This window comes from Trichogramma pretiosum, unplaced genomic scaffold, assembly GCF_000599845.2.
Source record: "Trichogramma pretiosum strain Unisexual culture from Peru unplaced genomic scaffold, Tpre_2.0 scaffold67, whole genome shotgun sequence".
Classification (NCBI taxonomy): Eukaryota; Metazoa; Arthropoda; class Insecta; order Hymenoptera; family Trichogrammatidae; genus Trichogramma; species Trichogramma pretiosum.
Window position 1 is genome coordinate 552,786 of NW_019641691.1, and position 17,239 is coordinate 570,024.

Genomic DNA, 17,239 nt, shown 5'->3' on the forward strand with positions numbered 1-17,239 from the left:
TTATACTTTCAAGAGTATTCTGTGAAAATTTCAGCCCAATCTGAGCAAAATTGACGAAAATATTGAACTTTTAATTCGATTACTATATGCCATCTGTAGCATTTCACGTCAATTCATTTTGTTCAGAAAATTCGTTATAAATAAAAAAATTTTCGGAAAAATCGAAATATCTCTACGTCAGTACCTGCTCAAAGGGTTTATAAAGAGCTGTGCAAATTTTCAAAAGGATCGGTTGAATACTTTTTTAGTGACGTTCCTCACCGATTTGAAAAATCTTAACGTAATGTTGTATCTTTGAACTGCGATTCCTCGAAATGATATTTTTCAAATCGGTGAGGAACGTCACTCAAAAAGTATTCAACCTATCCTTTTGAAAATTTGCACAGTTCTTTATAAACCCTTGGAGCAGGTACTGACGTCGAGATATTTCGATTTTTCCGAAAATTTTTTTGTTTATAACAACTTTTCCGAAAAAAAGGTCGATTTTTTATGTCTGGACGCAATTTTAACGTTTTTTTCAACTTCAAAATTACATCAAAATTCGAAAAATCACTATAATTGAAAAAACTCTACGTCAGTACCTGATAAAACTCATAAACTAATGAGGTAATTTTGCATTTTTCGGATGATTTTGTGAAAAGTTACGTTCCTCACCAGAATTTTCACGACTTTTCCGTAGATTTGCTCTCAAAGGTCCAAAAATGAAAATTTTTTCATGAAATTTTCACAAAATACTCTCGAAGTCATGTACTTTCACATGTACATTGTAGAAATAATTTTTTTTTTTTTTTTACTAGTAAAAAAAAAATTGAAAAAATTTTAAAAAATCGATAAATCNCCCCCCCCCCCCCCCCCCCCCCCTTAAAAGGCGTGGGTGTCGGCGCATACAATGGAATCCGATCACTGAAATTGTATAAATCGACAGTCGTCTCTATGAACGATGACAACGATGAATCTAAAAGGTACTACATTAAACATTTCACATTATACGTATTTCAAACCATTAAACGATTTCAGACTCCAAAACCAATTGGACTCTATCTGCCCGCCTTCCAAAAGTTGAACGAAACCAAGATCTAACAGCCCACGACAATTTATGTATTCTCTCAGTTATTTACGTATTATTTTTATTATTCCTGTATTATCCATGTAAGTTATTGTAATGGTTTTGCATATTGTTTTCGTACATCATCATACAATAGTGTACACATATATAGTTAAAAAGTTGAACTTAATTAAGAGCTAGCATCACGCGACACTATATGTATTATTTTTTTTATCTGTTTATTAATTTTGTTGTTCTTGTACTATTTATGTAGGTTATTATATTGCCACCGTTTAATATCGTCGTTTATGTTCAAGCAATAATGCACACAGATATAGCTTATACCGCAATTAAATATTTACTCGCGCGTTTTACATTTGCGTTACATATATGCAATCGTTGTTGCTCCACTGCATATTGTTATACTGTGCTTAGTTTTTTTATATCGTTTGCACTACATTGCTAAATTTACAATACTATATATTTATTTACGAATATATAATTGTATAAGATAATTATTTGTATAAATATGTTTTTTTTTCATGCCACATTTGATAAAACATAATTTTTTGATTTTCGGTAGACAAAATAAAATCCAAATATCATCAACTACGTTTAAAAATAACATTTTCACTATGCATTACTTATCCACTTAACATATAATAAGCCGTGAGATTTCCTATCGAAACCATTGGTTAATTTTTTTTTTCTGAGTGTATTTAGATACTTTTTACGCGAGATAGAAATTGAGTGATATCGCTTAATTACGCCGTGCGGTGACGCGCTAGGACACTTGGCGTGAAATGCCTCATATAGCAAGGAACACAACGACGCGCTCGTATCATTTCCACCATGATAGAAACACAACAGTAGCAGCATCAACGCATTTACTTCTATACCACATGGTCAATATACATCGCTTCTCATCGCGTACGTTCTCTGCGAACACCAACATAACAGAGAAATAGAATTACGCGATAACACTGTCGACGTTCCCCATGAAGAGTAGCTTGTTCTCATTTGAATTAACACACAAACATGCGACTTTTCGCGGGGAACGTCGATATGATGAATTTCACGTCACAACTCCCAACACGGCTGCAATGATTATTTCAATCTACTCTCGCTATATCCCGTGAAACATGCAAAAATTATAATATAAAACTTTAAAACCAATACACAAAATTATTACTATTGAAAAATCATAACGTATATTCTATCATTTCCGTATTTTTATATGTGTCAATATAATTGAAATCTTGATTGCACATAAAATCGGAACATGGGCATATACAAATATGTACTATATAAAACGACGCACATTTACGATCCTACCCATGTACATAATCCGAACCATAAGAATTATAATAAACGTACACGTCGTACGACGCAAAAAGCAACGCTTAATTTTTCGCGTGACAGAAATTACGAGATAATACTCGTTGTCGACCACATACATACAATTTCTACAGCACAGCTCCTTCAGTGATTGCACGACTACCGACATGTCGAATTCGAGCAGCGATTTAGAATTAAATGAGTAAATATAACCCCGACTACATATGCAAATTACATTTATAAACGTCTTATTAATTTTCTTATACATTTTATCCCACTGCATCAGATCGAGATTCACAGGAAAGGTCAACATGATAAGTCCGTTAACTCAACACGGGGAAGTTATAAAATATTACTTTCGCTTGAGAAATGCAATGGGATCGAAGCTGCAATTCATCGCAAGAGGGAATACAGCAATTCGACTCAGCTGAAGTGTTAGAGTGAGTAAAAACTTAAAAATTATCAAACAAATGTAACGCGTGCTTAACGTGAAATCCATACGATATCGTCATATTTGCATATAACTATTCACCGCACGAACCATATCATCAGGCACGGCGACGCGCTCCTTCTCTCGCTCTCTCTCTCTCTCTCTCTCTCTCTCTCTCTCTCTCTGCTCTCGTGATAATTGAAGCGCAAAACTATCGATTATAAATCTAAGCTCGTAATACATATTTATATTTACGATCTATACACTATATATAAATTATACGTATTTATTTTTTCTCGCGTTAGTTTATCGGCCTGGATCGCAAATGAGACAAAGAAATTCTACATATAAAGAAGATAGCATTTTTTTTCAACTCTGCATTTGCCACGCAATTATGAATATATTTTTACATTCATTTATTTATTTTTGCAGGTTGGGATGCATCTAGAGGTATCAAACTATACCACGCGTCTGAATCGAGACAACGGCGACATGGAAGCTTACCACGACACCGAGTCGGAGATACACGAAATGCGAAGACACATATTGTGAATGATATTTATGTTACAAAATATATTTAAAGAACCGTGAATAAGAAATACAAATAAATACACAAAAAATAAACATCATTTTTAATTACAATTATTCCATGACCATAAAATGCATTCAAGTATTAAATTATTAAATTAAATTATTATTAAATTATAAATTGTGCATTAAAATATTAATTATTGCATTAAATTATTTTTTTCGCGAGCCTATTTAATTTTTCTACTTTATCCTACTTACCACGGGATTCCGACGTTACCAACCGACTATAAATACTACACAACATTACCAAAAGTACACCGCAAGCCACATGTGTTCCGTTTGTGTTGTGATATTACAGTACTCACGCAGCTGGAGTGTACATTATACCATAGAACGCAGTTCAAGTTACTTCTGCTGCTTATTGTAAGTGAAATTAATTTATAATACATCGATTATATAAGTATTTAATCTTTACCAATTACAGCATTTAAATACGTTCTTATAAATAACGTCAGGTGTACAATGAGCATTTACTTTGTTTTTGTTCATTTTATAGTTTGTGTTTGATTTTCTCTTCGCCATGGGATCAACTTCTTCAACACCACTGAAACCAGATCTCGTACGTATTTTTTTATATTTATTGTATATCACTATCCCCAGTATTGCTACCTATTAAAATTTTTAATAAAATTACCACTTATAAATGCAGCCACCACTTGATACGACGCAGAAAATCGTTGAACGTCTTGAAACGATGGAGGAGAAGCAAGACGTCACGATGCAGACATTACAAGATACGGCAAAAATTATTGACTCACTGAAGAACAAATTGCAAGACGAAGCGAAGGTCCTCGCAATAGCACAATCGGAACCGCATACAACATCATGCTGTGCTCATCCACCAGCACTTGCTCCAACACCTTCCACGCAGTCTTGCTTAACAGGGCAAACTATAAAAATGGTGCACGTACTGCCTTTAACTCATTACCAGTCCACTGAAACCTCGTCTATGTCAAACATGCAAACGGAAAGCCCACCACTTCCAGTGATCCTGGTACAATCGACACCCTATTCACACGGTAAGAACTGCACTTCCCAGTTTTGTCACTCTTCATCAGTTCAATGATCTAAATTACAATTATCTCCGTGCATTGCGTTCCATTATAAATTGATTTGCATATCAAACCTTACCATATCAGCATACAGTACGCATACATTTTATTATTTTAGATACAGTACGAGTCCGATATCGCGGGAGCGGAGGCAACAGTCGCCGAAGGTGGTACGCCCAAAGAAACCAGCCTTACCGTCCCGGACGCTGACGCGCTAACTATTATACCAATAATCACAATCAAAACTAAATTAATTCATTGCATCCCTTGCATTGGCTCTGAACATCTCCACTTACTTTGTAATATACTTAATAATATTTCAGTACTAATTTAGTTACTTTTGTATATCATTATTTATAATTATAAATATAATTCGTATCAATGAATATGTGATTATTTACAACAACTTTCATTATTTACACTCAAATTACCCTTTTTACATAAATAATAACAACTTTTTCGATTTTATTTAAAAAATTTGGGCCACAATTAAAGATATCACAGTTTAAAGATATCCCTAATGTTACCAAAAAAACGAAAATTAAAGATTATTAGTGATTCGTACCCGTCTGACATCAAAATACCCGGAGATGATGTCATCGAGCTCTCTTCACTAACCTGGTGCACGAGGTCTACGAATCACGATCTACCAACTTGATCTCATTGATTCGTAACTGTCTGAAATAAAAATACCCGAATATGAAGTCGTCGAGCTCTCTTCGGTATCCCGCTGCACCAGGTCAACTAACCACTGCCTATTCACTTTGACTCATTGGTTTGTACCTGTATGATACTATTCGGCTTGTCAGTTAGTACGATCCGAAAATTACGAATATTCTCGAAGAAGTTTTCACATGAGCCCAGAATTTGATCCTATAACTTTTAACCAGTCACTTTCATCAGAAAATAACGAAAATTCTAGAAGATGGTTTTACATTGGCCAGTTCGGTGTCTTCGTGCACCAGGTCGACTGATTTTGGAAACCAGACCTTCAGCTGACCACCCTCAACGACCCTAGTGACACATACGCAGAAAACATTGTCACGCTTCAAAAAAACACTCATACTCACGCCAAACACACTATCACGCATCCATAACACACTCATACACATACCAATAACATCTAATAAATAGAAAAATATATCATAAAATTCGGCGGAAATTTTATACCGGAGAAGCCTGCACAGGGGCCAGATTGGTGACCTGGTGCACCAGGTCGACGGAATGTGGTTTGACGCTTGTTACCCAGTCAGTAAAACCCGAAAATAAAGAAAATTCCCGAAGAAGATTTCGCAGGGGCCAGATCGGTGACCTGGTGCACCAGGTCGACGGAATGTAGCAATCAGACCTTCAGCTGACCGCCCTCAACCGACCTAGTAAATTTCAGACCATTCCGTAACGCCGTTTTCCAGGAACCATTGACACAAAATAGGTTAATGAGTACCGAGCTAAAAGGATAAGAGACTTCGCTTCGCTGAGCATTAACTAACGTTTGAGTGGCTCGATGATCCGTTAGGTCGATAATACTTGCGCGTTTTCGAGTATTTCAAGGTCAAGTGCTTCGGTTCTGGCAAACATTCTCGGGCAGTTTGACAAGACAACGGCATATCATGAGATCATTGTCTTTTTTCCGGCGAAAAATGAGGTGATCATACCTATCGGCGATACTTGTGAGAATACGTATTCCCGCCAACTTTCGTCTGCAACTTTCACCTAACTTTGTACGCAGGAAGCCCATGTTAGAGTATCTTAGTTTAGAAAACTACCCTTATTGACGTTTGAGTGGCTCTATGTACCGTTAATTCGATAATACTTGCACGTTTTTGAGTATTTCAAGGTCAAGTGCTTAATTTCTCGAAAACATTCTCGGGCAGATCGTCAAGACAACGGCATCTGATGAGATCATTGTCTTTTTTCCGGCGAAAAGTGAGGTGATCATACCTATCGGCGATACTTGTGAGAATACGTATTCCCGCCAACTTTCGTCTGCAACTTTCACCTAACTTTGTACGCAGGAAGCCCATGTTAGAGTATCTTAGTTTAGAAAACTGCACTAATTGACGTTTAAGTGGCTCTATGACCCGTTAGGTCGATAATACTTGCACTTTTTTTAGTATTTCAAGGTCAAGTGCTTAATTTCTCGCAAACATTCTCGGGCATTTCGTCAAAACAATGGCATCTGATGAGATCTTTGTTAATTTTCTTGCGAAAAGTGAGGTGATCGTACATATTGGCGATACTTGTGGGAATATGTATAACCGCCAACTTTTGTCTGCAACTTTCACCTCACTTTGTACTCAGGAAGCCCATGTTAGAGTATCTTAGTTTACAAAACTACACTAACTTACGTTTGAGTGGCTCTATGACCCGTTCGGTGGACAATACTTGCACGTTTTTGAGTATTTCAAGGTCAAGTGCATAATTTCCCTCAAACATTCTGGGGCAGATCGTCAAGACAACGGCATCTGATGAGATCTTTGTTAATTTTCTTGCGAAAAGTGAGGTGATCATACAAATCGGCGATACTTGTGAGAGTACATATTTCCACCAACATTCGTCTGAAACTTTCAACTAACTTTGTACGCAGGAAGCCCATGTTAGAGTATCTTAGTTTAGAAAACTACACTAACTGACGTTTAAGTGGCTCTATGACCCGTTAGGTCGATAATACTTGCACTTTTTTTAGTATTTCAAGGTCAAGTGCATAATTTCCCTCAAACATTCTGGGGCAGTTCGACAAGACAACGGCATATCATGAGATCATTGCCTTTTTCCCGGCGAAAAGTGAGGTGATCATACATATTGGCGATACTTGTGAGAATACGTATTCCCGCCATTTTTCGTCTTCATCTTTCACCTAACTTTGCACGCAGGAAGCCCATGTTAGAGCATCTTAGTTTAGAAAACTACACTAATTGACGTTTGAGTGGCTCTATGACCCGTTAGGTCGATAATACTTGCACGTTCTTCAGTATTTGAAGGTCAAGTGCTTAATTTCTCTCAAACATTCTCGGGCAGTTCGACAAGACAACGGCATATCATGAGATCATCGCCTTTTTCCGGCGAAAAGTGAGGTGATCATACATATCGGCGATACTTGTGAGAATACGTATTCCCGCCAACTTTCGTCTGCAACTTTCACCTAACTTCCTACGCAGCAAGCCCATGTTAGAGTAAGTGAGTTCAGAAAACTACACTAACTGACGTTTGAGTGGCTCTATGACCCGTTAGGTCGATAATACTTTCACGTTTTTGAGTATTTCTCGCAATTGTTTCAGTTTTTGGCCTACCACGTATATATTTTTCTTGTAGGAAATGACATTTTTAACAATTATTTTTGTACCGTCTTTCAACATTATACAATTATTTCTACTATCGTGGATTTTTATACTCCATGAATGTAAAGATAACATCTTAAATTGGGCTTCAATATTTGTAAGTTCATTTGGCACAATTCCATCAAAGTGTCCAGGACTGGCTTTAAATTTATTTTCGTTTTGATCGATATTTTTAGACACGTTTTTAGATTCGTACTCTGATAGTCTTCTGGCGATCGGTTGCAACGGTTTTTCACCTTTATTATTATTTTTTTTATTGAACATAAATAATTTTTAAACGGAAAAGCAGAAAATGATTCTAAGGGTCCGTACTTCATAACATCTTTGGTTATATGTTAAAGACAATGAACATTAAAAGTAACGTTTTCTTTACCATATATCTTTTTAAATGTATCGTGAAATTGAATGATTAAATTTTCGGCATATAAAACATTTTCTTTCTCTTTTGATAATACAGGGCTTGTAAGAATTGTTATACTCAAGTGAAATATTAAAAAATTTAAGTATAAATATTTTTTAAGAATATTTTTTAAGACAATTGGTCCCATATATAGAAGAAAATGACGATATTCAGTCGCTTTCCAATTCTTATAATCGGTTATAGCTCTACACCGTGTATTAAAATTATCTGGCATTGTGTACTTCAAATCTTTTAGCATATCATCGATAAGATTAATTTGATCGGCCGTAAGTTTATAATTTTTATTATTTCGCCCTTTATCGCCTAACCAAAGTTTTATTAACAATTTTGTTACGCCAAGGTATGCCATATGCATACTATCAATCGGAACACCAGAAACAAGGCCAATGCGTTGAAGTTGGTTTAGTATCGATACATTTTTTTGATAATCATCTTCATAAGCAAAATTTTTGAAATTTTCATCAGTTCTTAGTAATTCGTGACAGTAACGTTTGGTCATACTTGTATTTTGTGTTTGAAAACATACAGTTCTGTTATAAGAACTGCCTTCTATAAGACACTTGCTGCATGAGCAGTATCCTGTGTGATACTTCGAACACAAAATAAATGCCTTGGCCGGAGCAACAAAAATAAAACCAAAAATTTCAATAAAATAAATGTCATTGTTGTGAGAACATTTTCCAACAAATCAATAGCTTCTGTGGTAAAATCTTTTACAAATACGTTTGGATCCTGAGGTTTTTTTCGTCCTAGAAACACTCCTATCAGATGAACAATTTTAGAATCAAGATCTTTGCATAGAATAGTTCAAAGACCTTTTTCAGATGATCTTCCTACTAGTGGAGCCCCATCTATATTTACAAGTAGCTTAATAATTTTTTTTTCTTTATCTTTAGCTAACTTTTGGTATTGAATTATTGTTGTCCCGGCTTTTTTCAAACCAATATGACAATATTCACCGTCATCCATTTGTACAACATTTGTCACTCTGGGAGTTTTTAAAATAGTTCTGGGATCTTTAGGAAATTTAACATCAGTATGTTTATTCAAAATAGATAATAAATCTCTCAAACTATTATGATTTATTTGATGATCTTTTGCCCAAGTCTCGATATCTTTAATGAATACTTGACTTTTTGGTAGTTCCAAGATATAATGTTCATTATTATCCTGATTACTCTCACTGTCAGAATCAAAGTCTAAAATGCTCTCGGCATCGCTATCACTATATCTATGCGGGAATATGAGATCCCGGGTCTCGGTGTTGCGAGGAAGGTGCGGGCTAGGTGATGAATAATTAGAGCACAGCTTGATTAACGAGGTGGATTTATTCAATGCGCTCAGCTCGAGAGCTGCAATACAAGTGACGAGTTCCCACTGCCCGCTCTCCGCGCCACCTAACTGCGCAGTGGAGAGAGGGAAAGGAGGGGAGTATCCCCACAGTGGTATAGGGTGGAGAAAAAAAAAATTTTTTGCGTCACAGTGAAGATGCAAAACAATTTTTTTGTACAAGTTACATAAGAAACGATTAACAGCTTTTTAATTATTACAAAATGCAAAAATCTTAAGAACTACAAAAACCTTTTTCTTTTTTTTTTTTTTTGGTCTGATAAAATATCTCTAATTACTGTATCTAATTATTGTTTGACTTAGTTTAATCTGACTCCATTTTTTTAGTTTGATTACTAAGTAAGTTAAGTAGGTTAACAATCTTTAAGCGCCTTTAAACAGTCTTTAAGCTTAGTCTTATTGAAAGAGATAGAAAAATATTGGCTTAAGAACTAGAAGGTACAAAAATAAAGTTAATTTTCGCGAAAAGTTTTGTGCGCAGCACTGTACGCGTGATCGTCGCGAAACCTGACTGATTTCTTTTTTTAATTTTTGGATTTGACTATGTTTGATTGCTTATTATCTAGCACTTTGGGCTTGCGAGGCTGCTTTGACGTTGAATTAGAAACAATGCCTTGTGCAGTTTTTTGATCCGATACAACTTCTTCGTGATCGAAGTCGTCCTGAAGATCTGTATTCTGTGTATCATACTGATTAGTTTGCGTACAATTATCGTCGCGCGCGAGTACAACAGGATTTTCCGTGTCGTGAAAGGTGCCGAAGGCTGGTTTGAGTCTACTAGTCGAGTCGGTCTTTAGATCCATCGTGCCCTTCTCGTTATACACTCTTACTACGTAAAAATATTTAGAAGGCTTCGCATGAATGTAGTAGGGGCCAAGATAAGGTGGATCCAAGGCTTTTTTGATAGAGTTGGCGCGCACGAACACGTGTGTGCAAGTGTCCAAGCACTTATGCACGAAGGGTTTGGTCTGATCGTGGGGAAAGACGGGGACAGGCCTCACGGCCTTCATGAAAGCTCTAAGCTCTGAAGTAAAGAAGTTTCGGTCATCCTCCTGGTCTTGATCGGAAAAGAATTCGCCCGGCAAGCGAAGAGTTGAGCCGAAGAGTATCTCTGCGGGACTAGCATTGATGTCGGAGCGCACGCATGTGCGAAGTCCGAGCATGACCAGGGGAAGAATTTTAGTCCAGCCTTCATTACTTTCAAAGCACATGAGGGCGCTTTTGAAGTCCCTGTGCCAGCGCTCGATTATCCCGTTACACTGAGGATGGTAGGGCGTGGTGCGAGTTTTCTTGGTGCCAAGAAGCTTGCACAAGTTTGTGAAAAGCTCGCCCTCAAACTGCCGACCTTGGTCCGTGGTTATTACCTCGGGAGCCCCGTAGCGCGCGACCCAAGTGTCTACAAATGCCCTGGCGACCGTGGTCGCATGCATGTCCGCGATCGGCACTGCCTCAGGCCAACGAGCGTACCTGTCGATCATAGTGAGCGCGTGGGAGTAGCCTTCACTGGGGACAAGCGTCACTATGTCCAAGTGGACATGAGAGAAGCGATCGTCCGGTAAGGTGAATCTGGCCGGAGCCAGTTTAGTGTGTCGTGCAATCTTGCCCTGTTGGCAAGCAAGACAGTGCTTGACCCACTGAGCGATGTCCTTGGACATATTAGGCCAGACAAACAAGTGCGAGGGCATCTATGTTGCCAATTTGAGCGGGTGACTGAGCTCGATCCTCATCGTTTTGAATGCGGGAAAGGGCATCAGCCACTGGGTTCTCAAGACCCGGGAGGTATTTGATCGAGGTGGTGTACTGGGAGATGTATGCGAGCTGACGTTGTCTCACTATGGGGACATGCTCCGGCGCCTGAATAAAGGCATATTGGAGTGGCTTGTGGTCGCACCAAACATCAAAATCCCGGTTGTCCAACTGAGAGTGGAAGTATTTAATTGCCATGTAAATGGCGGTAAGTTCGAGGTCATAGGGCGCGTTGACCAGAGGAAAACTTTTTTGAAAAGAAGCCTAGTGGCTGCCAACCGACGTCTGTCAGCTGTTCCAACGATGCTCCAACCGCAATCATGGTTGCATTCACGAGTGCTGATTTGCAATCCAGAAACGCTTGCTTGGCTTCCTGAGTCCAGAGAATGGGTGTGAGATCTCTTTTTTTCTGGCCTGTCACTAAGGTGGTGAGAGGCGCTGAGAGGCTAGCTGCATGCCGAATGAAGGGCCTGTAGAAGTTAAGTAGTCCCAAAAACCTACGCAACTCGTCGATGTTACGAGGCTGGGGAAAATCTAAAATTGCTTGTACCTTTTCCTTTAGAGGAACAAACCCTTTTGCGCTAATTGTGTGGGATAAGAAGGTGACTTCTGATTTTGCAAAGGTGCATTTATCTACGTTGAGACGAAGGTTGAATTTATGCAGACGAGATAGGACAATTTCAAGATGTTGCTCATGCTCTTCAGCAGAGGCTGATGCCACCAGGACATCATCTATGTAGACGAATGTGAAGGGAAGATCGCCAAGGGCTTCATTGACGAAACGCTGAAACGTCTGAGATGCACTCCTGAGCCCGTAAGGCATGAAAAGGAATTCGAAAAGACCTATGGGTGTAATCAGCGCCGTCTTGGGCACGTCTTCAGGCGCCATGGGTATTTGATTGAAGGCCTGGTGCAGATCGAGCGTTGAGAAGATTGTCTTGCCATTGAGAATGTTGGTGAAGTCTTTGAGATTGGGTACGGGGTACTTGTTTGGGGCGGTTACTGCATTAGGTTGCGGTAGTCGCCACACACAAGGAATTCCCCCGGTGTTTTTTTGGGAACGATGTGAATCGGGGACGCCCAAGGACTATTTGACGGCCTACAGGTCCCTTCATCACACCATTCCTTAAACTGTAGTCGTACAGCCTTTAGCTTCTCGGGTGTAAGCCTTCTGGCTTTTTGAGCAATAGGCTCGCCCGTGGTTGGAAGCTTATGGAAGATGGCTGTGACACGAGTGCCGTTAGGTGTAGAAGGCCTAAAAGCTTGAGGGTATTTGTGAGAATTTATCAACGAGGTGCTGTTTGAGTTTACCATATTTGTTTGGTTCAGTGTCGGGTAAGGATTTCAAGAACGACGATACTCTTTTACAAACGTCCACACCGCAGTGTGTGATCACAGCACAATATCTTAGGTGATCGTCAGTGATGCCTAGCATGAGCAATTCGCTCTCCAGGATCTTGAACCACAAGATAGGATCGTGTAGAAAGAACTGTGGCACCTTGATGGGCCTGTTACTGTACCTGGGGGGCGCAGGTATGGAAGATGGGTCAGAACTAGCCTGTGCGTTGCCCGTGGAAGGCCCCATCTGCTGGAAACCTGGTGGACAAGAGTACCTGAAAGCCTGAGGGCTGGCAGCATCTGCAAGAGCAGACTGCTGAAGGCCAGCGTAGCCTGTGAGCGGAGGCTGTAGATAGTTTGAGCCACCGAAGCTATTAAATTGCTGAGATGGCGTCCACGGTTGCAGCAGACTAGCCGTTGTTGAGGTAGCTGTCGACAAAGATGCTCCGGAGAAGGCGGAGCTTGTTGTCTGGAGGCTGCTACTGATATGAGAGCTGACACTTGGGTTGAACAAAGATAAATTGGCTGTCAGACCCAGGTTGCTCCCTGTGAATGGCCTGTCTTGAAACTTGAATGACCTGCTGCCAACAGTGAAGGTTGACGTAGGCAGGCCGAAGGCATTTGTCATTGATAGTGGGGGCTTTGAGTCCGAGGTCGGTACGTTCGAGGTTTGAACGACACCTGCGGATGATAGGGCAGGCAGCTGAGACTGCGAAGCATTGACTGCCTGAAGCTCCTGCAATTGAAGTTGCAGAAGAGCCAGCTGTTCTTCGGTTTGCGTCAGCTTAGTCTGAAGTTTGAGCTCGCGTTGAGTGGGCTCCTCGTCTTCGGACAAAATAGATTTGTTGTTGTCGTTCAAGGACTTGGAAGCGTTTTGGTCCTCTGGAGATGACATGATGAGCGAAGGCAAGAGATGAATGACACACCACAATAAGCGACTGAGATAACACTGGAAGTGTCAGAGGTGCAGAAGAGTAGCACTACACGTGGGCCTCAGAGTGGCAACGAGTAGGGGCAGGGCGGGGACTAAGACCGTCTGTAGTGACTCTCTAATTACTATGTTGCTACGAAGTTCCTAAATTTTAAATTTAAATACTTAAAGAAAAATAAATTGTTTAAAATTATCACCTTGATACTAAAAAATGTTACGCAATGTTTACTTAATTGTTCGTGCACTTTTGCCTGAAAAGCGAAAAAAAAATTAAATGAATTAAAAACGCGTAAGTGTTTATGCACTAGCACAGCACGTTAACGATGCGAAGTGTAGCTCGGTGAACGATGTGTGGCGCCATACTAAATTGCAGAGTAACAGCGCAGACGACGCATGATGCGTGGCGCCATACTAAATGCAGCGCAGCTGGAAGTGTAGACGGCGGCTAAAGTCGACGACGTCACGCCGCGTGGTCCGCAGCCCGAAGTTTGCTGTCGCGGGGAGGCGGCACGCCGGCGGTAGCAGCACTTGTAGCTTGGACGCACACGCCGCCTAGCTGAGGGAGGCCGCACTCTCGCTGTAACGGTCGATGAAGAAACCGATGGTGTGAGTGCTCGCGCACCGGAACTGCGCAGCGGAGAAGAAGCAGTGGCGGGGCGCGCTGAAAAGGCGCGCAAGATGGCCGCTCCTCGTGGTTGCTATGACGCAATGAACGCACGTGTCGGGCCAGGCGCCGCTGAGATGATGATAGCCCACCGCGTGACAGGCGTCGACGTGCGGCGAGTGGCTCCGGTGGGTCGGGTGGCAGGTGCCGATGCACGACCTGATGCTCGTTGCATAGTGGGGCAGTTGCTGATGCACTGTGTGATGCTCGATGACGACGATGCCGATGGAAGACAGCGAGGCAGGTGCCGATGCGCTGTTGTTGTTGCTGCTCCTTTGTCCTATTCTAGAAACACGGGAGCTGACGAGGCGATTGGGGATTAAACGATGCACGTCGCGCCACCATCGGTCGATTGGTGAACCCTCGAGCCGCCCGAAAATCCACAAAATAACACGCAAAAATGATGAAATTAATTAATTGCAAATTATCCCAAGTGATATATGCATGAAATTTAATTGAAAATCAAAGCTTATGTGATAACAAATTTATATAAAAAAAATCTCATTGTAAACTTCTTCTAATTTTGAATTATCGTATACTGTAAATCAAGCTGTATACGTCGGAGATTGAAGTTTGAGAGTAGGTATATGCTAAGACGTCTGCTCGCAGCTGAAGCATACGCAAGCTCGTGTTTGAGTTCGTATAAAATACACAGGTTTGAGTAAACAAATACGATGTCGAAAAAAAACAATGTNATATGTATTGCACTTTCAGAGTTTGGTTGTGCTAAAATAATATATGCAAGTGAGTTAAATGAAAACACAGAAATTATTAACATATCAAAAAACTCTTACCTGAAGTCAATGTTTCAAAAAATATCTTCTTTAATTCATCTGAGACTTGATACTTAATTTTTGCATTTGGTGTATTAAAGTGACAATACTGATGTATGGGAATAATTTTTTGATACGGCAGATTTAAATGTTTCTTAACTTTGCCCCATTTCTGTCTTACGTCAGTGCAACTCAGTTCTTGTAAATTTTCTATCTGATATCTAAAATGATATATTGTTTATAAGTGTAACATAACAATATTACATTAAGTTTACACATGTAATTGAAACATTCATTAATCACCGCTTACCTGTTAACATAAAGTAATGAGCCAAAAATGTGTTTGCATTTTCCACCTGCCCCAGCTGGACACGTACAATGACAGCAAATAACTTTCTTACATTCAGAAACTTCAACTTTTAACGTAACTTCATGTGGTATATCATTAATTTTTGACGTTTGTGTCACATAGGAAACAATTAAGATCTCTTGATCGGTACGGTATTTGAATCCACATAAAACAATGTGATCCGCCAAGAAAATTTGCTCAGCTTCGATGAAAGGCCTTCTATAGTCACCCAATATTTCTAATATATCAAATAAACTTATTTCTAACTTTGGGAGATTCATTTTTACTTTTCTCTCTGCCTCGCGTTTGCAACAATAGCAAAAACAATTGCACATCGTCCATCAAGTTGAATCGGCGCGTCGGGTCGCGGACTGTCATCGTAACTTAATAATACGATAATTTAAAATTGGAAAAAGTTTACAATGAGATTTTTTTTTATATAAATTTGTTATCACATAAGCTTTGATTTTCAATTAAATTTCATGCATATATCACTCGGGATAATTTGCAATTAATTAATTTCATCATTTTTGCGTGTTATTTTGTGGATTTTCGGGCGGCTCGAGGGTTCACCAACCGACCGATGGTGGCGCGACGTGCATCGTTTAATCCCCAATAGCCGAGACGCAAAGTTATGCGCGACACAAAAATGTTCACTCGCGTGCAGGACTGTGCCTGTTCGAACGTGTTGCTGTGCGAGGGAGAGATGCGTGCACGACGTCAAAATACGTTGTGTGCGAAGTTCGTGAAGCGCGAAAACTAATGGCTGCCGTTAAGGCGTATTTTGAGATTCACGATGTTGCGTTGTGTGCAGAGAAACACGCACTGAAAAGGTAGTTGAAATTGATAGTAACTTTTCGATGAATTCAATTCTCGCAAGAGCCGGTGGCTTTTTGCGACTTTTTTGCACTCACAAAGATGGTGGTTTGCACTAAAATTTTCACTCGCGAGATTTCCGTGTTCGCTGGAAAACGAGGTGGTCACCACTGCGGGAATATGAGATCCCGGGTCTCGGTGTTGCGAGGAAGGTGCGGGCCAGGTGATGAATAATTAGAGCACAGCTTGATTAACGAGGTGGATTTATTCAATGCGCTCAGCTCGAGAGCTGCAATACAAGTGACGAGTTCCCACTGCCCGCTCTCCGCGCCACCTAACTGCGCAGCGGAGAGAGGGAAAGGAGGGGAGTATCCCCACATCTATACTCGTCTTCACTATACTGATATTCAGAATCAGTATTAAAATCACTGTCAGTGCTTGACAAATTGTCATAAAATTCATTGCTAAAATCTTCTTGAACTTCGAGAAAATTTTTTATATCATCAATAATCTCTTCACCATCGAACGTATCAATGCGATTATCAGAAAACATGCGTATTTCATTCAAAGAAGATTGGGACGTAGATGGTAGAGATGGGGACGTGACCAAACTTAAATCTTTAGACTTGGAGATATTGTCACTAGCGCATACTTCATTTGGAATGACATCTTTTAAAATATTTTCTAAAAAATCATTCGCTTTATTTTCAGCCTTTCTACGCATTTGTCTATCAGTCACACACAATTTTCGCGTCTGTCGAGGCATTGTTATCTGCAATTTTATTTATTGATCATTCTCAAATTCTAACGAAAAATTAAGGAAAAAAATTTTAAATAAGTTTTAGGTCAACAAAAAATTATTATAATGAACACTAGCTAAAATAATTAAGCCAACATGATAATGAACCAATAAATCGACAGCGTCTCTAATAAATGGGTAATTGGATAATTTAAAACCACGTGTCAAGGGAATTTTTTCGAGACCACAACGCAAACGTGAAAAAAATTGCGATAAAAGTCGGTACGAATTATAGATAAAATGGTTATCCTATTCATT

General features: G+C 39.7%; 2 protein-coding genes across 2 annotated transcripts; one reads left to right on the plus strand and one right to left on the minus strand.

Moving 5' to 3' along the window:
• The first annotated feature begins 3,742 nt into the window (after window positions 1-3,742).
• On the plus strand, window positions 3,743-4,740 carry LOC111694303. The gene is made up of 4 exons (XM_023461887.1): window positions 3,743-3,826; window positions 3,869-3,963; window positions 4,054-4,423; window positions 4,575-4,740. Exons 2-4 carry the CDS (start codon window positions 3,925-3,927, stop codon window positions 4,664-4,666), a joined length of 501 nt encoding a protein of 166 aa, XP_023317655.1. The 5' UTR covers window positions 3,743-3,826; window positions 3,869-3,924; the 3' UTR covers window positions 4,667-4,740.
• A 9,069-nt stretch (window positions 4,741-13,809) lies between these two features.
• On the minus strand, window positions 13,810-15,774 carry LOC111694300. The gene is made up of 4 exons (XM_023461883.1): window positions 15,328-15,774; window positions 15,039-15,238; window positions 14,299-14,524; window positions 13,810-13,831 (listed from the first exon to the last, which is right to left on the minus strand). Exons 1-4 carry the CDS (start codon window positions 15,699-15,701, stop codon window positions 13,810-13,812), a joined length of 822 nt encoding a protein of 273 aa, XP_023317651.1. The 5' UTR covers window positions 15,702-15,774.
• Between the last annotated feature and the right edge of the window lie 1,465 nt (window positions 15,775-17,239).

Bases quoted from the DNA above. Each gene is read 5' to 3' on its own strand.
- LOC111694300 (XM_023461883.1), bottom strand. From the start codon at position 15,701: ATGTGCAATTGTTTTTGCTATTGTTGCAAACGCGAGGCAGAGAGAAAA. The intron at 15,239-15,327 runs GTAAGCGGTGAT...ATATCATTTTAG, and splicing joins TCATTACTTTATGTTAACAG to ATATCAGATAGAAAATTTAC. The intron at 14,525-15,038 runs GTAAGAGTTTTT...TTTCTAGAATAG, and splicing joins TTTTGAAACATTGACTTCAG to GACAAAGGAGCAGCAACAAC.
- LOC111694303 (XM_023461887.1), top strand. From the start codon at position 3,925: ATGGGATCAACTTCTTCAACACCACTGAAACCAGATCTC. The intron at 3,964-4,053 runs GTACGTATTTTT...TTATAAATGCAG, and splicing joins CACCACTGAAACCAGATCTC to CCACCACTTGATACGACGCA. The intron at 4,424-4,574 runs GTAAGAACTGCA...TTATTATTTTAG, and splicing joins ATCGACACCCTATTCACACG to ATACAGTACGAGTCCGATAT.